The sequence below is a fragment of the Phocoena sinus genome, chromosome 3 (assembly GCF_008692025.1).
Source record: "Phocoena sinus isolate mPhoSin1 chromosome 3, mPhoSin1.pri, whole genome shotgun sequence".
Lineage (NCBI taxonomy): Eukaryota > Metazoa > Chordata > Mammalia > Artiodactyla > Phocoenidae > Phocoena > Phocoena sinus.
This window is the reverse complement of record NC_045765.1, coordinates 136,944,098-136,966,211: the sequence shown is the minus strand read 5'-3', so window position 1 is coordinate 136,966,211 and position 22,114 is coordinate 136,944,098. Positions and strand designations below refer to the sequence as shown.

General features: G+C 38.6%; 1 protein-coding gene across 1 annotated transcript in view; it reads right to left on the bottom strand.

Annotated features, from left to right (window-relative positions):
* Positions 1-21,709, bottom strand: part of FGF10 (fibroblast growth factor 10) — an 81,060-nt gene extending 59,351 nt beyond the window's left edge. Inside the window, exon 1 of the mRNA XM_032627371.1 lies at positions 20,032-21,709. Coding sequence (XP_032483262.1) covers positions 20,032-20,356 — 325 coding nt within the window. The 5' untranslated portion in view covers positions 20,357-21,709. The remainder of the gene's footprint in view (positions 1-20,031) is intronic.
* Positions 21,710-22,114: the final 405 nt, after the last annotated feature.

Here is a 22,114-nt window from a genome sequence, read left to right as displayed (position 1 = left end):
TTAGTGGCTTCAGATTTTCCCATCTGTAAACTGGGATGACACTAGTATCCATACCCTAGGGCTGCTTGAAGATTAAATGAGTACACGTGTGAAGTATTTAAGACTAGCTATTCAGTATCATTAGCTGTTATTATTACTTTATCTCATTCTAAAAACTGCTGAAGCAGTGTCTAAAACCATGGAGCTTGATATCAGTAGTTGAGAATATTCACCCAGTTTGCGTCAGTCATTCAATGCTGACTGATAAAATCCCTGTTAACTTAAAAACAAAACAAAACAAAACAAAAACCCCTTTACCTGTTTATTCAATAGATTCTGCTGATGTCCAAAATGATTTTTTTAAAAAAGCACAATGTCGCATGAAGAACCCATATGTTAATTAAAACTGAACTACCTCACAACATTTTCCATGATCGACATAGAAAAACAAAAAATGTTTATGTAGTCAGTCTAAGAGATTTTAGAATATTACTGAATGCTTCATTTATTTTTAATGTAAAATAAGAATGAAGTTAATAATAAATTTATTCCAAGTTCTAATTTTTCTTTCTAGTATCCGGCTCTGCTCCATCAAAATATTTCACTGTTACTAGTTGAAAACATTGTTAGTTCCATTAAAGTGTTAGTCACTGAATAAGGACATGGGACGGTAAGAAGGTCTAGAACAAGGAGCTTTTATTCTATAATCATTGTCACCAGAAAAGAAAATAATATGGCAATTGATGGTGAATAAAATCAGCAGTGTTCATTTTCAGATTCTTTAATAGTGGAAATAATTTGATGCCTTCTTTGGAGCACAAAACATTAGGGCAAAAACGCCTTGGGCCAATTGCTTCATATAGCACGACAGGATATAACAAATAATTTCAAACCCCAGGAAGTCTTTTTGGATTGTGAAAAGCCCAACCACACTAGTTTAGGTTGCTCAGTACAATAATCATCTCAGACTAATAAATTATGGCCGGTGTCAGTGGTTACACACTGCTAAGCTCAGCTGAACGTATGCTGATTAATCTTATTAAATGATTTTGAAGCCTTCAGTACAAAGAAAAAATATATAAAAAGAAAAAAAAATACACAGAAGAAAAAAAAGATGCCTCCAAGAGTGTGCTAAGTGTTTTCAATTTTATTAACATTTCCAGATCCATATTCCCTGTGACTTAGCAGTAGACATTCCATTTACATTCCATATGGACTGTAAATCTGGTCCAAGGTGTCTTTTGTAAGTATAAAGAAATGTCACTGATACCTGGAGGAAACCTATAGTTTGCATACTCTGGAACATCCAAGGTGGACATAGTCACAGCTTTTACTGTAGTGCCAGTCTCAGTCATATGAAGAGAGGGTCATACACAGGAACTGAAACAAAGGTACTTTCCACAGCTGAAAGAAAAAAATTCCTCAAGATAAAGAGAAATTCCTCCCAAGAACGCATAAGACATTAAGGAGCTGTGTAAGTTTGAAAGATCATTCCTGAGGAAACTATAGAATCTCACCAGTATTCCTTTTTCACTTTTTCAGCTTTGGAAGCTGTACTACAAACTCAAGTGATTACTTTGAAGGCTAGGTTTCTGCCAACATGCTTAGGATTAGAGGCGCTTATGAACAAATTCCTGTGGCTTAAGAAAAAAAACAAGTGAGAAGGATCCCTGAATCTCTAAAAGTTCTTTTACGTAATTGTCATTTGGTGTAGCACCCCCAGCTCTTCCTCATATATAGTAGTGGCAGAGTATACTGACATGGTGAGAACACAGCCAGTTTTAGACAGGTACCATCTCTTCTTGCCCATCACCGCAGATGTAGCAAACACACATCTCATACACTTACTGTAGTGAGCTGAAAACTGACTAATCTCAGATTTATCAGAAAATCTTCCACCAACCAAGGGGTATTTAACTTTAGAATATGTCTTAACTTTAAAAATTACTTTCTCTTTACAGAATATACTGTCGCTTTCTTCTTTCGCAAAATATGTGCAAAAATGGAATATGTCCATGAAATTCATTCTGCCAAATTTTTCAGATTATCCCAAACTCAAAACACCTTTGGCCTTTCATTCCTCACCACTACACTTAACTTAGTGTCACCCTTAATTTTATTGTTTCTTAGAGGTTCATTAGCATTAAGAATTGCTTGGGGTGTTTAATAAAGTTCAAATTCCTGTGTGTCCCCTCTTATCCGTCTCCTCTTCCCTTGTGCAGTACTTCTGGAATAGGACTCCTAATGTGCTTTTTTTTTTTTGCGGTACGCGGGCCTCTCGCCGCTGTGGCCTCTCCCGTTGCAGAGCACGGGCTCCGGACACACAGGCTCAGTGGCCATGGCTCACGGGCCCAGCCGCTTCACGGCATGTGGGATCTTCCCGGACCGGGGCACGAACCTGTGTCCCCTGCATCGGCAGGCGGACTCTCAACCACTGCGCCACCAGGGAAGCCCCTAATGTGCATTTTGAGCAAGCACCTGGTTCGTTCTTATCATGTGGTCCATAGGCCCAACTTTGAAAACTACCTAGCATTACCTATTATTATTAGCTATTTCAAATCTGGCCTCTCCTTTTGCTTCAAATCTCTTTTCTAATGACTTATTAAAAGGAATCTTATTTTAATTAAGAGAAACGGGTAGGGGACTTTCCTGGTGGTCCAGTGGTAAAGAATCTGCCTTACAATGCAGGGGCTGTGGGTTCGATCCCTGATCAGGGAACTAAGATCCCACATGTAACGGGGCAACTAAGCCCGTGCGCCACAACTACTGAGCCCAAGTGCCTCAACAAGAGAGCCTGCGTGCCGCAAACTACAGAGCCCATGCCCCCTGGAGCCTGCACGCCACAACTAGAGAGGGAAAACCCACACGCCACAACTAGAGAGAAGCCCGTGCGCCACAACGAAACATCCCACGTGCCACAATGAAAGATCCCACATGCCTCAATGATGATCCCATGTGCCGCAACTAAGACCCGACGCAGCCAAAAAATTAAATAAATAAATAGATAGATCTTTAAAGAAAAAAAAAAAGAGAAATGGGTAGGGGCTGGATCTCAAACCATAACTCACAACTGTCTCTCTGTCCATTCTACTGCTAAGAAAGTTTCAGAAGCCTGCTGTAGATCTGTATGTACCTATATTATTTGCCAGGTTTCAGAGACTATAAGTACCACCAGGGGTGGTAGGATTGATCCTCCCCGTTAGCATGCTCACTGTGCTCGAGAAAGTCCTGGATCAGATCTTATACCCAGTTTTCATGTACCAGGGCCCTATTCCTAATTGCACTCACCTTTCCCATTTCACCACCATTACTTCTCTTCTCAAAATTACTATAACCCCAGCACTCAGTTAACAATGAGTGTTAAGGCTAAAAAGGAGTACGCTCCATAACACTCTAAATTAGGAGGTGCCACTGTCAGCCTTAGCTTAGAAAAAGCCCCATTACCCTAAGACATGACAATAAAACATTTATCGTCTACCACTTCATAGCTTCTATAACTGTGAGAGAAATTAATTTTCTGGAAGAGGAAATGCCAGTTTTAGAATCCTGCTTTTCCAGGCCTTACCTTAAAATTTCAAGATACAGAAACAGTCATGATAATAAACTTTAGGAGAGTTATACTAGTATGGAAACATTTTGAGATGTGAGAGGCTTAAACATGGGATGTTGCATGAATTCTACCCATAGTGAAAGAGGATAGGTGATGCAGGGTATTGTTTCAATGAGAGCACAAGTATAGTAACTTCAACATATTTAAACATGAAATATTTCAGAAAGTACCACTTGCTTACATTTTAATTATACTAATTATCCATTTATAAAATAGATCTTTTATCATCCTTAACTGTAAGTTGGAAAGGTTCCCATGGTTTAGCATGCATCTTCAGGACAGTGGCTCTTGGACAAGTGAAGAGGAAGAGAACAAATATTCTTTAACCCAGATTGAATTTACAACCCAATGGAAAAACAGACCACCTTTATAGCTAGGTTCTATGTCAAACAATCAGAGCTCTTCCTTTGGTCTTGTAGTGTCCAGCAGTCAAAGTACTAGGTGCAAATAAACTATATTTTTAGAACAATGTTTTACAGATATATAGTCATTTAAACTTGTCATCAATTTAGATTCAACTAAAATATGGGGTTCCATTATGAGCCTAGTACTTTCCTAGATATTTTTAGATAAATTATTTTAATCTTCATTGGTCAGATGAAGAATCAGAAGCTCTGAGACCTATCTCAGTCACACAAGTAGTAAGTGGTGGATAAAGTGTTAGAACTTAAATCTATTTGATTTAAGAAATCAAGAAAGCACTAAGAAAACTTAATGCTTTCTATTATAAGATACTGTTTTTGTCAAATCACCATTAATTTGGGCCACATAAATCTGTCATAGGTTACTGTATTATTTTCCTAGGGCTGCTGTAACAAATTAGCACAAAGTTGGTGGCTTAAAACAACAGAAAGGTATTCTCTCACAGTTCTGGGAGCCAGAAATCCATTATCAGTTTCATCGGGCTGAAACCAAGATGTTGGTGGAGTCATATTCCCTCTGAAGCCTCTCTCAGAGAGAAACTCTTCCTTGCCTCTTCAAGGAAGGCACATTTCTTGAGGCACATTGCTTGGCTCATGGCCTTTCCTCTATGTTCACAGGCAACGGTATAGTATCTTCAGATCTCTCTCTGCTTCCATCATCAAATCACCCTCTACCTTCTGTATGTCAAATCTCCCTTTGCTTCTATCTTATGAAGACATTTGTGATGGTATTTAGGGTTCACTTGGATAATCCAGGATAATCTCAATCTCTTCAACTCAAGATTTTTAATCTAATCATATCTGTAAAACTTTACTACATAAGATAACATTCACACATTTCAGTGATTAGGACCTCATATCTTTGTTTTTGTTTGTTTGTTTTTTAAATTTTTATTTTATATTAGAGTATAGTTGATTAACAATGTGTTAGTTTCAGGTGTACAACAAAGTGATTCAGTTATACACTTTCATGTATCTATTCTTTTTCAGATTCTTTTCCCAATTAGGTAGTTACACAATACTGAGCAGAGTTCCCTGTGCTATACAGTAGATCCTTGTTGGTTATCCATTTTAAATATAGCAGTGTGTACATGTCAATCCCAAACTCCCTAACTATCCCTCCCCCCCCAACACCCTTCCCCCTGGTAACCATAAATTTGTTCTCTAAGTCTGTGAGTCTGTTTCTGTTTTATAAATAAGTTCATTTGTACCATTTTTTTGTTTTTTAGATTCTGCATATAAGTGATACCATACGATATTTCTCTTTCTCTGTCTGACTTACTTCACTCAGTATGACAGTCTCTAGAGGACCTGATATCTTTGAATGGTCATTATTCAGCATACTACAGTCCACCTTCTGGACCGCCAAAATTTATATCCATTCCATACATAAAGTATGTTCACTCCACCCCAACATCCCCCCAAATTTCCACACATCATAGTATGAATTTCAGTCCAAAATCTCATTTAAATATCATGAGCTCAAAAATCCCAAGTCTCATCACCTAACCTAAATTAAGTATGGGTGAAACTCTAGGTATGATCCATGTTGGGGCAAAAGTCCTCTATATCTCTGGATCTGTAAAACTTGAAAATAAAGTATCTATTCCCAAAATACAACAGTGGGAAAGGCATAGTACTAGTGTTACAGACATTCCCATTACAGAAAAGGGAAAGGGAAAAATGAAGGAAGAAAAGGGTCACCAGTCCCAACTAATTTCAAAAGCCAGCAGGACAAATTCCATTAGGTGTCAAGACTTGGGATTAGTCCTTTGTGGCTGGAGGGTCCTGCTTCTGCATCTGTGGTTCTGCCTTCTCTGCCCAAGGATCTGCCCTCACCATGACCCTTCCTTTACCTGAAAGCTAGCATGTGTTTGCAGCTGAATGGTTTTGTCAGCCTGTTTCCTGCTTGTAGAATTTGGGGAGTCTGACAGTTTTCCTTCATTTTGTCCTATCTCAGTTTCTTTCAGTCCAAGCAGGCAGTGCTTCTGCTGATATAACGTTCTCAAAAACTTTGTGGGTCTCCTGTGTATATCACAGGCATTCATGTCAGTAGACAAGATGGTGCTCCCCATATCTCTGATAATTTCTATTTCTTGCTTCTGTTGAGATGGCTGAGGGAACCCGTCATTCACACACACTAGCATAAGCTGTTCAGCCACACCATTGGCCTTTTCTTTAGAGCATACTTTCCGAATAATGAATCTTTTAATTTAGCATCTTTTGCAGTCAGGATAAGTTGAGAAGTTCCCAGTCAAGTGTTGGTTCCATTTTACTTAACAGTTCTTTCTTCACTTTATCTCTTTCCTCTCACATTTTACTGTAAGCAGCAAGAAGAAACCAGACTGCACCTTCAACACTTTCCTTAGAAACTTCCTCATTTAAATTTCCAAGTTCACCACTTACTGCTTTCCACACAATGATAAGACACAGTTCACCTAAGTATCTGCCACTGTATAACATGAATTTCCTTTCCTCCAGTTTCTAATAACGTGCTCCCTATTTCCCCTATCTCTCACCAGCAGCATTTTTAATATTTCTATTTCTACCAACATTCTCTCTATGAAGATACAGGTATTCTCTAAGATGACACAGGCTTTCTCTACTGTGCTCTTCACTTCCTTCTGAGCCCACCAATGGGTCTTTAATATCTATATTTCTCCCAAAAGTACATTTAAGGCAATCTAGGTTTTTTCTATCATGTGCTTCAAAATACTTCCAGCCCATACTCATTACCTAGTTCCAAAGTCATTTCCACAGTTTTAGGTATATGCTATAGCAGCACCCCACTCTGAGGTATCAAAACCTGTGCTGGTTTCCTGTGTCTGCTATAACAAATTATCACAAATTTGGTGTCTTAAAACAATAGAAATTTATTCCTTCACAGTTCTGGAGGCTGGAAGCCTAATATTAGTTTCACTGGGCCCAATTCAAGGTATCAGTAGGGCCAAGCTCTCTCCATGGGCTCTAGGGAGAAAATATGGTTTCCTCCTCTTCCAGCTTCTATAGCCACATTCCTTGGCTCTTGGCTCCTTCGTCTTCACAGCCAGAGCTTTGCATCTTTATGTCTCTCTTTGTCTGCTTCCATCATCAAAGTGCCTTCTGCTATCTAATCACCCTGTGTGTCTAATCTCCCTGTCTCTCTTTTATAATAAGAACAAGTGATAGCATTTAGGACTGCCCTTGATAATGCAGGATGATTTCCTCATCTCAAGATCCTTAACTTTATTACATCTGCAAAAATTTTATCATATAAATGTCACATTCACATACTCTGGGGATTAGGGCCTGATATCTTTGAGTGACTGTTTTTCAGCATACTATAGTTATTATCTCCTAAAATAGGTATGCTCCTAGAATCCAGTCCTTAACCTTGGAAACGATTGAACAAAAATATTTTAATAATTGTATTTGGTTTAATATACTCATTTCATAGATTAAGTTTCTGAGGCCAAGATAAAGTAAATGATGTGCCTGATTGCACAGCAAATGTTTTGACACAACCAAGCCATGAACCATATCTCTTTACTCCCACTCTTTTGCAGTATGTTCTTCTCTAAATGAATTACCAAGAATTGCTCATTTCTTAATTGTCAGCAAATTACCCCAGAACCCAAATACAACTCTGAAGCTATAAATAACTATCCCACAGTCAGCATCAATTTTAAAAGAGTAAATTCATCACGTATCTCTACTGAACAGTCAGTAGTAACCTGAGGCAAACAGGAGAAATATGGGAAACAACCCATTTCAAAGATTACACAAACTTTCATTCGGAAGTTTGTATGAATGCAAGTATTTAGCATTTAGTTAAGTAATAAGGCCTGATTTATCTTCTAAGTTCTCAGAATTGTAGAACTTAGAACTCAATGGGATTTTAAAAGATAATTTACTTCAACCGCATTTTTCAGGTGGGTAATATGTTAATCACACTTTCCAGACCAGGTGACGAGACCAAAGAAAGTCTTAAGTGTCTTGGCTCAAGGGCACATGGTTAAAAAGAGAAATTTATCAAATAAACATATAGAGAGGACCCATTATATTCCAGACAGTACATTAAGGGCTGGCAGGCAAAGGTCAGTGTGATGCATACAATGTTCACCCTCAACAAGCTTTCTGTGTATGAGGAAACTAGGTGGGTAAATTAATCAAGTGTGAGATTGTGTTAAAATACTAGATACTGAGTGTTGGGTTCTGTGGAGACAGTAGAGTGGTCAGTAAGGTTTCCTAGAGATGACATCTAACTGCGACCTGAAAGAAAGGGGACAAGGGGCAGGAACATCACTCCAGCCAGACCTAGGAGTGTGTGCAAAGGCTGCATGTGAAGGAACAAGGTATGTTCGGGAGCTAAAATCAACTCAGTATGTCTGTGATGGGGAGTATAGTAAGAAAGGAGGTGCGGGTGAGGACTTTACATGACAGGCAAAGAGATGGAGTCATTATTTTGAAGGTACTGGGAAGAAACTGAAGTATTTCATAGAGAACTGGCTTGTGTAGATTTGTGCCTTACACAAATCAGAATGGCTAAGACTAGGGTGATTCTGTAATGCGGTACTTTGAGAGTGAATAGGCTGCTACTGATAACATGCCAGAACAAGAGGCACATCTGAGACTGCTCCAGGCAAACCAGGATGGAAGGTCACCCTAGCCAAGGCTGTCCTAGGTTTGAATTCTGCCTCACTTATGGTAACTATATAACTTCAGTCTGGGCACCATAACTTTTAGACTCAGTCTTCTCATCTAAAGATAGTATGGGGGTAACAGTGACTCTTTTACCCATTTCACAGAATTTTTCTGCGATCCAACTGATGAAAACGTTAGAATTCTTTATAAACTATAAAATAAAGTAAGGTGGTATACAATATCACTTTCTTTTCTGTTTAATTTTTTATTATCTTATGACTTAGGGGTCTTTTCAGAAAATGGGATAATTCAAATCAACACAGTAGTCACAGCATAAAACAGTAATAAGAGCTAACATTTTTGAGCTCTTAAAATGTGACAGGCCCTATACTGAGAAATTTACATTTATAGTCTCATTTGTAAATTTACAAACTCATCCTTCTAACAGTGATCAGGTGGGTGATATTATTATCCTCACTTAACAGTTGCACAGATCAAGTCCCTGGGAGTCCTTTGTCCAAGGCCACACAACTATGCAGTTTTAGAACCCAGATTCTACATCAAGAAGTTTGTCTGCAAAGCTCATGGTCTTAATAGTGGATGCAGTTGCATATATGCTGTCGGCAGCCTGCTCCCTTAAAAGACTTAAGTATACTCTTTCACAAGAAAAAGAGCTGTAGTCGATTTTTTTCCCCCCTAATCACCTAAACGAAGTAAATCTGAGACAATTTAGAATGGCAATGACAAGAAAAAATATACAGGTGGAGCAAGTAATATTGATGCCTCAGTAGTTCCCTTTGGGAATCTGCTGTGAAGTTGTAAAACCCCTTCCCAGTGATATGTGTAAGTTAAGAACTTCTGCAGGAGGAGCTATTTTAAGTAGTGATCATTTAGCAAATCAGGAATGCTAAAGATGAAGCCATTTGGTATAGATCACAGGAACTACTTTTTCATGTCCCTAGTATGAAAGTAGTTCTGGGTTTTTTTGTCAGATCAAGCTACAGTTTTAATATTTTTAGGTTATGTCAATTATACTATAATTTATACCCTTTTCAAATATCTCTTTGCCTTCTCTTTTTTCTTTACTTCAAAAAGTAAAGCAAATATAAAATAGAGAAGGCCGATTTTAAATGCAAACTATATAAGTGTAATATTTTAGCAGAGAACTTAAGTCCTCAAATCTAAGTATATTTACATACTTCCCTGTCACATGATGGCACATTCTAGTGTATTTTGCTTTGTATTTCATAAGATACCCACCAATTTGTAAATTCTGCTCCACCCCAGTGGCCTGCCTGTTGTTTCCTGAAAACTTCATGTAAGGTTCTGTGCCTTCTTTTAGAATATTCTTACTCCTTTCTTCTTATCTAATTCTATCTGGAGTCCCTTATCCTCAGTGTGATACTCCCCTTGTCATTCATCCCTCCCTCAGTTACAGGTTGCTGTTTACTTAAATTCCATCCTGCTTCTTTGGAATTTAGTATAAACTGCCTTATATTACCTTCCAGCCACCTGGGAAGATCTGTCTCTATCTCTAGATTGCAGACCCTTTGAGGGTATGGGCCAAAAAGTTCACAGTCATGGGATGAGAAACAAGTTTAACTATAGAATATCCTGAAAGCTGAGCATCTGTGACAATCCTGGTTCAAAACCATATCATAACTTGAAATATAAGATTTACTTTGAAATATTTAAAAATTGAGTCACTTTTATTTTTTCCTTTAATGCAGTAATCTGTCTTCTTCTAGTCTTCATGGTTACCTGTTTTGTCCTTATTTTGTTGTTGTTGTTTTTCTTTCTTTTGTTCTTTTTTATTGTTCTGTCCTTGGACACATTTGTTACCTTCTTTTCTTTATTTTTAGTTCTTCACTCTCTCCTCATCTTCAATTTTCAAATGTCTGCTACTAGTCTCTTAATGAACCTCTGTGCTTCCCCCAAACTTCAGAACATTATGGATACTACAATTCCAAACCTTAAATTATTTCAGGTGTTCTAATATTTCTGTTTTAGAAAAATGCCAAGTGCATTCCTCATTCCTTCTTTTTTCTAATAGTTTTAGTTTCCACTTCATCAAGTAATCTGCTGGTTGCTTTCCTGATACTTTCCCTTGAAAAAAGAGAAGCATCACATTTACTTTTCCCTTATATAATACCCATTTGATGAGGGCACCGTTAAGCTACTACAAACACTAACTTCAACTTCTCCAAACTTCTCACCAAACCCCAGGCTCAGTGTGCCTTTTCTGTACTTCTTGGAGGAGGCACCAAACTCTCCCCATGCTGTTCCCTTCCTCCTACCTCCCATCTTCAGAAGGCTTCTCTAGCCTAGAATAGTTCCCAACTGTTTTCTGTTAGAGTACCCTGCTTGTTTTCCATACAGTTACCCCAATTTTTCATCACATATCTCTTTGTTTGTTTTTTTTGATATTGTCTGTAGAGTGAAGCTCTGAGAGAGCAAAACCAGCATCTTTGTTCAGCATGTATTTAAGTGTCAGACAGTATCTGACACAAAGCAGGCACTTAATATATTTCTGTTGCATGAATAAATGATCTCATTTATCTCTACCACGTAGAAAAGAGATAGGTATTGTTAATATCCTTGTTTTACTGATGACAACTTGCCCAAGTGATACACTATTGTCTGGCAGTTTGGAGCCTCAAATGCACCCACTTCTGTGTCTACAAAGCTTACTTTTGATCCAGGCCCATAATTGTAATCACTTTTAATCAAAGCCCACACTTTTAACCCCTCTACCCTTCTGCCTCTTTAGCAGGAACTCAGATTTAGCCTTCCTTACTCTGATACCATGGCTGCGATTACTTCTGTGGGATTCCTTTTAGATCACAGGTTCTCATTTCAGTTAATTTAACATCCAGTTGAATGCCAGGGATTGGGTTATATTTCCCTCACACCTTTCTTGTCATGTCAGCCCTTTTGCAGCGCTACTCATTAGCTTGATCTCCTTCCTGAGAGTTCAAAACCCTTGTCTTCATCACTCCAGCAAAGCATCTCCTCCTCCTTTCACAGTCTATGTCTAAATGCTCTATGGCCTTTTCTGCTTTTCCTCTGGCTTCTAACATTCTAATTATATGTTCTTTACCATCTCTCTTGCTTCAGCTTTAAAGCATTTATGTAGTTTCATTCGCCAGCTTTTTATACCATAATCTGATTACTATCCCTAGCACTTTTTCTCTTCATCTTTGTGGAATCACATCCTTCTATAGAGACATTCCAAAAAATGCCCTAGAAATCTGGCTTACTACATTGCTAATTACTGTTATTAATAACATTGTAAATATATCTCACTTCAGATCATAAATAATATAAAAATTAGTGTCATGTTTCCTCATGTTGCAGAATGTTAATTTTTTAAAATAATTCTATCAATAAATCAAAGCTATCACTATAGATAGATGGAAATCCATCTGTCTATATCTGTATCGATCTATCTATATAATTTGAAACAAACTGTAAAAAGAAGCTCAGCTTTTAATTATTATTACAGTAACAAACCAATCTAACATACGTAAATAGTCGGATTCTGCATATAATAAAAATAAATCTAATTCAGCAATCAGTGCCAAAAGGTTCTTTCTTGAGAGAAGTATGTGAATACACATATGCTATGAATTTAAATTTTAACTCCTGTCAGTGTCTCAATGTTTTCTAATAAAGCTATGTGCATTTCTATATTTGGTCAGCCTGAAATACACATGCATTTACGTTTTACATTTTTCCCCTTTGATAACCAGTATTAAAATGAGAACATTCGTTTCATTTTAAAGAGCTACAGTTGGCAGGGGTGTACAGAGAAGCTTTATAATCTAAGTGAGGTTCTGGAAGTTGGAAATATTAAAGACCTCCAAATTAGTGTTCATCTTTTTGAAGTAAACGATGACTTCAAAAAGAAGCAAAATAATTATTTGATTTCCTAAATCATCTTCACTTTCTTTCTCTTATAGGAGTCCAGACAAATGCAAAAAGGTCAGAAAATTGACAAAGTAATTAGTAAGTGTTGCATATACTGAAACAACTTTTAGAAGAAAGGTGAAATGAATGTGTAGGGAGAGTTACTGGGAACAGAATATTTAACCTGAAGGGAAAATGCAGATTGATGGTTTAGTAACTAGACAATCAGTATCCATTCTCAGAAGATGCTTATTCGTGGTTTGCCCACTTCACGAAAGGCAAAGCTTTAAGAAATTGGCCTGAGTGCTGGGATAATGGGACTTCACTGGAGATTCAAAATGAGAAGAGGCACCTGGTGGAGTATGTTGAATTTGCATTGCTGAAGACTTTTTTGCATAGAATATAAACTACATGTTTTGGTTGTTGATGTGCCCAAGTGATACATCCAAAAACAGCTAGGCTACTGGTTCTAAAGGTAACATGGGATGCTAAAGAATGATAATGGATGACTTTCTCTTGCTTAAGTGGTATGTAAGGGGTTTAGACATGAGGGAAAAGGAAAAAAAAAAAAAAAAGGAGGAGAAAATAATGAAGTGGTGAAGGGGTGATAAAATATCAGGGATTCACAGTGCCTCAGACGGCTGCTATTTCAGACATATAACTGCCTCAAGATAGAACTATTAGAAAGCAGCTGATGGGTCTTGAATTGTAGATTCTATGAATATGTCAAGTTATCCTCAAACAGGGGCAGTGCCTCAAAAAAGGTTAAGGATGAACTAACACATATGTTTATCAGTAAAACATGTTAACGTAAGGTCCTTGAAAGAAAAGAATAATGATGATAGGAAATAATAATTATTATGGAAAAATGCCTGTTTAAAAGAATTCTTAATTTTGCAGTTAGGATTAATTAATTCGAATTATTAAAGTTAATAGTATTTTTAAAGTTCTTAATTTTGCTCTTTAGAATTAAGTTCCAGTTAACCCCCACTATTCATAATTAAGTTATCATTGTAGTGAAATTATTAGGTTATATTTAGTTGACAGTTACGTGAAGTTGGGGATATATTGACTTAATATTTTACCTCATCTGTTATGGTTAATTAAATGATTCATTAATATCTTAATGTCATTGCTCATTGTAGGAAGCATGCCAAACATTTGAAACTTCCTCATTAATGATAACACACATACTGACAGATTAGATATAGGTAAAGGTAGACAGGTTTAGGCTGAAGAATTATTAGGTGAAGTATAAAATGAGGCAATACTTTACTGCCAGCACCATGAATCTATCAAATGGTAATTGGATGCACGTGTTAGCAGCAGTAAAAAGTCACTGTCCAGTTGTCCACCTTACATGGGAATCTACTCTGAGTGTCACCTTTGATTTATTGTTCCAATTAGGACATAGCGTTCAAAGAAAGAATACAACTGACCTGATTTAAAAGCAAGGAAATCTTTAAGGTCATTATTTTGTGGGTGACCCAGCTCCCTTTTAGATATCTTGAAATTTTCTATTTGTACAAAATCTGTACTAAATAAATACTTGGTTTTAAACTAATTCTGTAAAACATTGACACATTTTATTCATTAATTCGGTACCAGAGTGTCACTGGTGGCTTCCCAAGGTGCAGGTATATTTTCTTACACTAATTTTAAAGGCACGTTTCTAGGTTATCACTTGTTATACTGACTGACCAGCACAGGTAGAGGTAATAGGCACTGAAAGAACAAGTCCCGATTATGAAAAGTAATTATTTTTAATCTGCAAAGCCAAGTAACAAACACCTTTTGTCAAATGGCAAAGGTAAATGATCTTAAAACATTGCAATATATCAATACATGAAAAATTAAGATACTTCTGCATAAAAAGCTTGAGACAAAATGAGTTTCATTACTCTGCTAGATTGTAATAAAACTGTATTAAAATTAACATAAATCTTATGCCCAATTTTACTGGAAAATTAAAGGAGAACTTTAATTTCTGGGAGGGAAATGCTAATGTTTTACTTACACTAAGCAAAGATCAACTATTAATGCTGACAAATGTTGCAACAGTAATACTAAAAACGTCATCTGAATTACTCTTCATTGCAAAGTTCACAGAATTAATGTTAAGATAGATTAAAATCACTTTGAACTAATACGCATGTATTATTCTTCCTTCTGAAGCATAATAAAGAAATATCATTTGTACTGCAATTTTGGATAAGTGTACAGACATTTAAGGCTTAGGAAAGATGGAGACATTCATAGGCAGCTCATAAATGTGAGGAACATTAGCTCCATTTCAAATGAGCCGTCAACTTTTTTCCAACATTTTGGCTTGTGGAAAGTCAGACGTTTGGATAATAAATGGGGTTTGCCTCTGAACATTAAGGTATTTGTGTAGGAATTTAAAGTGCTCATTCAGGTTCTACCCTAAGTTCATTAAAAAATGAAGAAATGAACTGGAGTAAGGCTTTTCGCTCTAAACTGGGTAGTAAAATTGTAGAGGAAAAATGCATGCAGTGGAGTTTCCTTCACTGTATAAGGCACAATTCTTCTTCTTTTAAGCTCTGTGCTTAAACATCATTTTGAAAACACCTGTTTTTAAAGAATGGTGCATGCCTTTCGGTAATAGATTACTAAAATACTCAAGACCTGGAGATTGGTGTCTCTGAATTCTCATACTCCAGTATTGGCATGTGATTTCTGCCAACTGTTTTCTTGAGTTTCTTGTAGTAGATGGTTATAAATCAGGTTTATAAAGAGGAAACTCTCTGTAATTGTGCATTTTAATGGATTTATGATAAATCCATCAAAGTGGAGGGTCCATATGGTAGGAATGCAGTAAAGGTAACAGGACAGTGTCATGTAAACATTAAATAGTGCCTTCCACCTTCATAAATCCTCGAGCCTCATGACTAAATGCTGCCAGTTATAAATTATGCAACCAAACTCTAGAAACAACCACAACTTAAATAAGACACCAGTGGAAGCCATAAGTTGTATATAGGTTTTTCTTCCCAGAAAACTGTTGTATATTTATTAGGAGATAATATTCAAGTCCTTATTTTCCTCAAAAATTATTTTCTTATTTAACTTCCTAAAATAAGCTCTAGTCCTGATTAAAAAGTAATAATGTAAACCTTATTTACAAGACCATAATCAGTCATTTCTATGTGGTGAAATACCTTTTTGATTTGCAGAGTCATTTTAAAGCTTCAGGTCTCTAAGATTTGCTCCTTTTAGAGTCATACATCAGAAGTTTCTTCGGCAGCCCAATTTCACACTTGTACTTACAATCAAATTGTTTTATAACATGTGGGAACAATTAAACATTTGGCCCTCAGCTGTAAACAATTACTATATACAATGATATTCGTGGATTTTTCTTAGTCATGTATTCCTAATGCCTTCTGTGAGATGGATGTATGTGTACATTGTGTGTCCATGAGCAGTTATATTCTCAAATGTAATATCAAAAGAGAGATTTCACCCAGAGAATGCACTAACATTCTCTGATAAGATGCAGACACCTGCAATAATAACTTTAACATACTCACTCTGTTCCACTGTCATTTTACTGCTCTTCCAATTTCCTTCTGATGAACAGTTGGTGTGCATAGCAAAAAGCAATTAAGGATCTGGATAATTTGGTTTTCAGAGTTTTGTGGTGTCTACTTCTGATATATCGACAGCAATGTTGTCAGTAGTAGCGAGGTAGAAGAAATAAGTAATGATAAAACCAAATCGACTTGGGCTTAATCTGGCTCTGTCAATTTCTAGCTGAATGACCTTGGGTAATTTACATTTTTTCAGGGTTAGTTTTCATATTTGAAAAATGTGGATAGTCCTATCTAAATCACAGAACTATTATGAGTGTTAAATGAGATATATATTTAAAGAAATAGGGCACATACTGCATACTCAGTGCACACTGATTTCTCTAATGTCTCACATACTCCTTTCCTGAAAAGACTCATAAGCACTGTGGCTTTCCATTTTGAGAGTATCTATCCTTGGCTCTCTCAAGTTTAGGGATACATTTTCTTTTCACTAGACTCCCCTTTTCTATAAGTGACCATCAGGGGAGTAGCCCACAGCTGTTTTACTCACATCCAGAAATAAGTCCACCGGTTCCAGTTGCACGGGTACCTAACAGCTGTATCCAGCCTTTCTAGTAGGCCAGAACTGGAGACGAGTGGTAATGTTTCAAGGGCAAAGCTCTAGATGTAAAGAATGATATAACAAACCTAAATGAGCCCGAGCATATCTAGTGACAGATACGCCACAGCTATTCTAAATTATTCAAGCTTTCTCAGACTTCTAGCAGGAGAAACATAATTCATCACTGCTCCCTTTATTCTACTCTCATATAATGGCAAAGGAGCAAACAAAAAATACCCCACCCCTAAAAATTTATAATAATCACTCAAGATGGAGAAGAGTTTCTCTAGCACATGTAATATTTTTAGAACCATCCAATTTCTGGGAACCAACTTTGGAGGTAGAAGTTAAAAATGATTTTTCAGTGCTCATGGGTGATTTCCTTACTTCTCTTTTGTTAGCATTTTGCTGGCAAAAAGCCAGTAAAACAGTTGTTTAATTACCCAGGACCATCACAAACATGTAACCTCTTAGATAAGCTATTACTGTATTTTAGCAGCAGTAATACTAGGGTCAAAAGTAACAAAGAAAATTAAGCTTCAAATAAGCAAACCTTAAAAGAACAGCTTTGTGTATTGAGAATAATTAATAACTTGTTTAGGAAAATGTTACTGAAATGTGGTTTTTGGACAAGGAACTGACACTCTTCAGAGGTTAGATACCCTAATATTTAACAGGCTACCATTTGGTGGGCTGGCTGGCTGGTTACCCTGTAGGCATAGCAAAAGTTTGTTCTCATGTAATTATGCAACATTTAGACAATATCTTAATGATACCATGTAGTTCAGCTGAATCAGTCCAGCTGGAAACTGTAGCAGCATTCTGATTACCCAGCCACATGTGAAATGAAAGCTGTTTCAGCCTCTACTATTCACTTGCTATGTCTTGATACAGATGTTCTTGGAAAACCTAACTTATTTATGGTTTGACATTATTTAACATAGCAAGCTCCACCCCCTTTCATTTTCAACCATTGATTAGGATTGCATTACTATATGATATTATAATTTTAACAGGGACTATTAGTTATCATTTATCACATGGAAGACGTATTAGTATATTTTAAACAGGATGAAAATTTTCCACACTTGTTTTTACACGATAAAAATCAGATACTTTTCTCTTTGCAGATAATTCTTACTGTAAAAAGTTATTTTAATGTGTACACTGGAAACCATTTACTAAATGGTTAATCACACAGTGATCATTATTTTAGAAAACAGTAATTTAAGTTGCATAAATAAACTACTATAGATTGCTCCTTACATCACATCATAAAGACACTTAAAATACAGCAATAGCAAAGTCAAGTTAGTGTAAAAAAATTTTTGCTCAAGGTTAACACTCTGAAATTTTATTATATTTCTTTGAGTTATTTCCATGAACTAAAAATACAAAGAATTTCAGTCCCTGTGAGTTTTTTTTTTTTTATCTCCCAGCTCACTCTTCAGTAAGTGTTTGGGCCACTTCTTCCCCATCGTCCTACCTGGATGATATCACAACTCTTTTGTTTTAGAAGTGAATAAAAGTATTAAAATTTTAAATTAATAACCATAACATCTATACATCGTATCTAATAAATTCAAGTAACAAATTACTTTGGAGCAAAAAAAAAAAATGACATTATTTCAGCCACTTCTTATGAATAAGAATGGAAAAAATATAGGTAATGGACTATAGGTACATCTCTGGCAGTAAACATCAAATGGAATACTTTAAAACACACAAATCTTTTTTATTACTTGTAAACATATTGTTAATTTTAGTAAATGGAAATAGCAGCTGAGGAAGAACAGAAGTTAATGTTGAAGGTATGTGAGTCCCCAAGTAAGAAAAATGTCTTATTTCTTGTAAATCTTTATTTTAAAAAGATAATGCTAAGTTCTTGTTAACTGTCTTTCCCATTAATACCAGAAACTTTCTGGGCTAAGGAATCATGAAGTATATGACTCATGTATTTAAGTTAGCTAGCAAATATATGCTTGGAATTCCCAAACAACTGACACAAAAAAATCCTTTGAAAAGGTGACTTGGAACCACCATTGAGATAATGCTAAATGGTCATTAAAGATGTTTAAATGTTATTGTCTACTGTCTTCAGTGTGCCATTACATAGCCTCAGGGATCCTTTCAAATTGCAATCAATAGAGGATGAATAAGTCTCACCACTTGAAAGTAAGCAGGAAAGGAAGCCAACAGAGTAATCTGGCTTTGCTGGACTGATTCAGGAAGAGACACAATGTTCACTCCTCCTCTTCTAGTTCTCCCTCCCCCTACCCAACCCACATCCCTGCAAGAAAGAAAGAAGTGAAAGAGCTAAAGAAGGAAAGAGGGAGGGAGAAAGGAGAAAGGCAAGAAATCCAAGGATGGGGCATAATTTGTACTGAGGTGAAAACCTCATCCTATGGGATAAACCAACACCATGGAAACAGACTTATGACTTTTACTTTGAAAATAAAAGAATGACAATGAAATTTGTGTGAGGTCTGTGTGACTCCAGTCCCAGATGTTTACAGTGCCGTAGTACTATGGCTCTGCAATATGAGAGGTTTGAGAAGAAACGAGTACAACAGGACACCACAAAGCAGCGCATATGCTATTGACAATGCAGACATGAGCATCATGTTACCAAGAGAGAAGGCAGGCAGAAGACAAATAGCAGCGGTGGTGCCTGAAAAGCTAACTTCATGGACTGCAATCACTCAAACCAACATGAGGGACCAAAAAAAAAAAAAAAAAAATCAAAACCAGAAAAATGCTCTTGCTCCTATCTAGAGGGGTGGTAGGGTAAAGGGATGGGGGTGGGGGAGAGTGAAATTGACTTTTCTTTCTTAAATAAAGTTCCCATAAAGTCCCTATAATTGACAGCGGATAATTATTTTCAGCTTGAGGAAACTGTCCTGAAACTCTTAATAAGATTGCCAGCCAAAAGAACAAAATGTGTTTACTTGAGCCATTTCCAGAAGGGAGGGAAGGGAGACCTTGGGGTGAGGTGGGGAAGGGCGATGGAGACAGAGAGGGGCATCTATGCACTGCAACAACTCTTGGACGCCCTGCGTGGTCCCGCGAGTGACAAGCCAGAGAGACGGGGCGGGCAGGGTGGCAAAGAGCCTGGGTGGGGGGTGGGAGGGAGCGCGCTACGGGGAGGGGGTTAGGCGGCGCAATGTATACACCCGGGGGGGGGGGTGATTTAGTGTGAAAGTATTCCACTTAATCATTTTACAGGAGTTGGGGACGTAAATATTTAGCTGGCCACATCTGGAACAGATTCCCCCCCCCTCCGTGGGGTGGGGTGGATAATTGGAAGGAGGGGAGCGCGCATTTGTTACTTACTGTACGGGCAGTTCTCCTTCTTGGTACCGCTGACCTTCCCGTTCTCAATCTTGAGAAAGTACTTGGTGAAAGAGAAGAGCTTTCTCCAGCGGACATCTCCTTGGAGGTGATTGTAGCTCCGCACATGCCTCCCCGCACTGGAAGGAGAGGAGAAGGACGAGGAAGAAGAGGAGTTGGTGGCCTCTGGTGACACCATGCCCTGACCAAGGGCTTGGCAGGTGACAGGGACGGAAGACACTAAGAACAGCAACAAGAAGCAGCAGCAGCAGCAGCCGGGCAGGTGGGGAAAGGCTGAGGCACAATGTGTCAGTATCCATTTCCACATTGTACTGAAACTCTCGGCACTGGAAATTGTCTCATCAGAAGGAACATACTGGAACGGTAAGACCTGGTGCGAGGCAAGGAGACAGCTGGAGGTGGCGGCCGCTGGTTAGCTCCCTCTGGGCTCGGATCTGGCCAGAAGTGAAAGCACCAACATCCATAACTCCTCGGAAGGGCCGGCTGCCTCTTCTCGCTCCTTTCTCGGATCCGCTGCCGCGCGCCCCTCGGTCTCCCGGTGAATGTGGACGTGGGTGGCCGCAGTAGCAGGAGCTGGTGGTGGCCGTCGTGGTGTGGGTAACCCTCGATCTTCGCTCCCCCGGGAGTTACTTTGTTCTCTTCTTCACTCCTTTCTTCACCATGTTAGATGCAGAAAAAGGTCTGAAAAACAGATGACAGCACGGTGAACAAAACCCAAAGGGGCTGGGGTGGGAGGCTGGGGGAGGTATCTGCGCCCTTCTGCGGTTGGCACCTTCTGGTCCCTCTCTGCACAGCCCCAGCTTGCTGGCCAGTTCTAAAAGTGAGTCCCTTTGAGTTGTCAGAACTGGAGTCAGCTGCCCGGTCGCCGTTGTTCTCTTCCCCCTCTTGCTTTCTCTTTTTGGTGGTGCCTGTTGATTTGAAGCCTCCAGAAAGTCACTTCTTGTTTGGAGGGGATGGCGGTTGGTGTTTTGTTTGGCCCTATTTTCCTCCCCCCGCCGCCCCCCTTCCTTTGGAAAGCCCGCTTGTAAACAGGTTGAAGCCTGGAGTCTAAATGTCAGTGATTCTAAGCCAGAGGTGGGCTCTGCCTCTGCTGGCCAAACCTCATTTGCAGGGGTGGAGAAGCGGGGGGCGGGCGGGGGGAAAGGGGGTCAAACGGCGGTGGGACATCTGAAACCCTCGGCTGCTGGGAACGCCGAGGAGAGGGAGGGGGAGGGGGCAGGGAGTGGGGAGAGCAGGGGAGCGAGGAGAAGGGAGCGCGATGCCTCTGCCTGGAGCTCGGGGGCTGCGGGTCCTTTCCTCGCCACCCGGGCCGCCGCAGCCTGCAGGCTCCGCCAGCGCCTCCAGCTTGGGCTAATTGCTGCGAAAGCGTCCTTGTGCTCGCAGCGCTGGTCACCGGAGCGAGCAGTATCCTCACGCCTTCCGAATTTTGCTGTCTTCCAGTCTGAACCAATCCCCTCTGGGGAGCCCCTTTCTCACTTGTTTTCCAGTATAGGATTTTTTATTTATTTTTTCCTTTTGGCAGTGAAGTACTTGAGAGCCACCTGGAGCCTGGGGTTTGGCTGACTTTTTTTTCCCCCCTCGCTCACAGAAGCAAGGGAGGGCTGAGGGAGAAAACAGAAGATGCTGAGGATAAACCCTCCAAGGCAGTAGATTATAAACTTGGTGGGAGCGAGCAAAGAAAAGGAAGACATAATTAGCTTCCTTTCCTCCTCTTCTGCCAGCTTCCAAGGAGGTCTCTGCTTTAATGAATCACTGATTTCTCGCTTCCTTTGCTGAAGTAAAAAGTTCACACTTTGGCCCTCTCTGACTTTTAAGCTCAGGGAGATTTATCACCACCCCTAAAAGTCGCCTCTCTCGGCGCAAGTGAAATCAGGGACCGAAATGACCGATTTCTGATAGCTAACAAGGGTCGTTTACAGAATAACGCGTGCACTTCAAAGCGAACTCATTTTATTGAGATTGCGAAGATTTAACCATACGATTTTGCCGAATATTCTGCTGTTTCCTAGGCAATTTCCTTTGCCATCAAGAGGTATTTTCTTTCTTCTGTCTTCAAATTTTAATG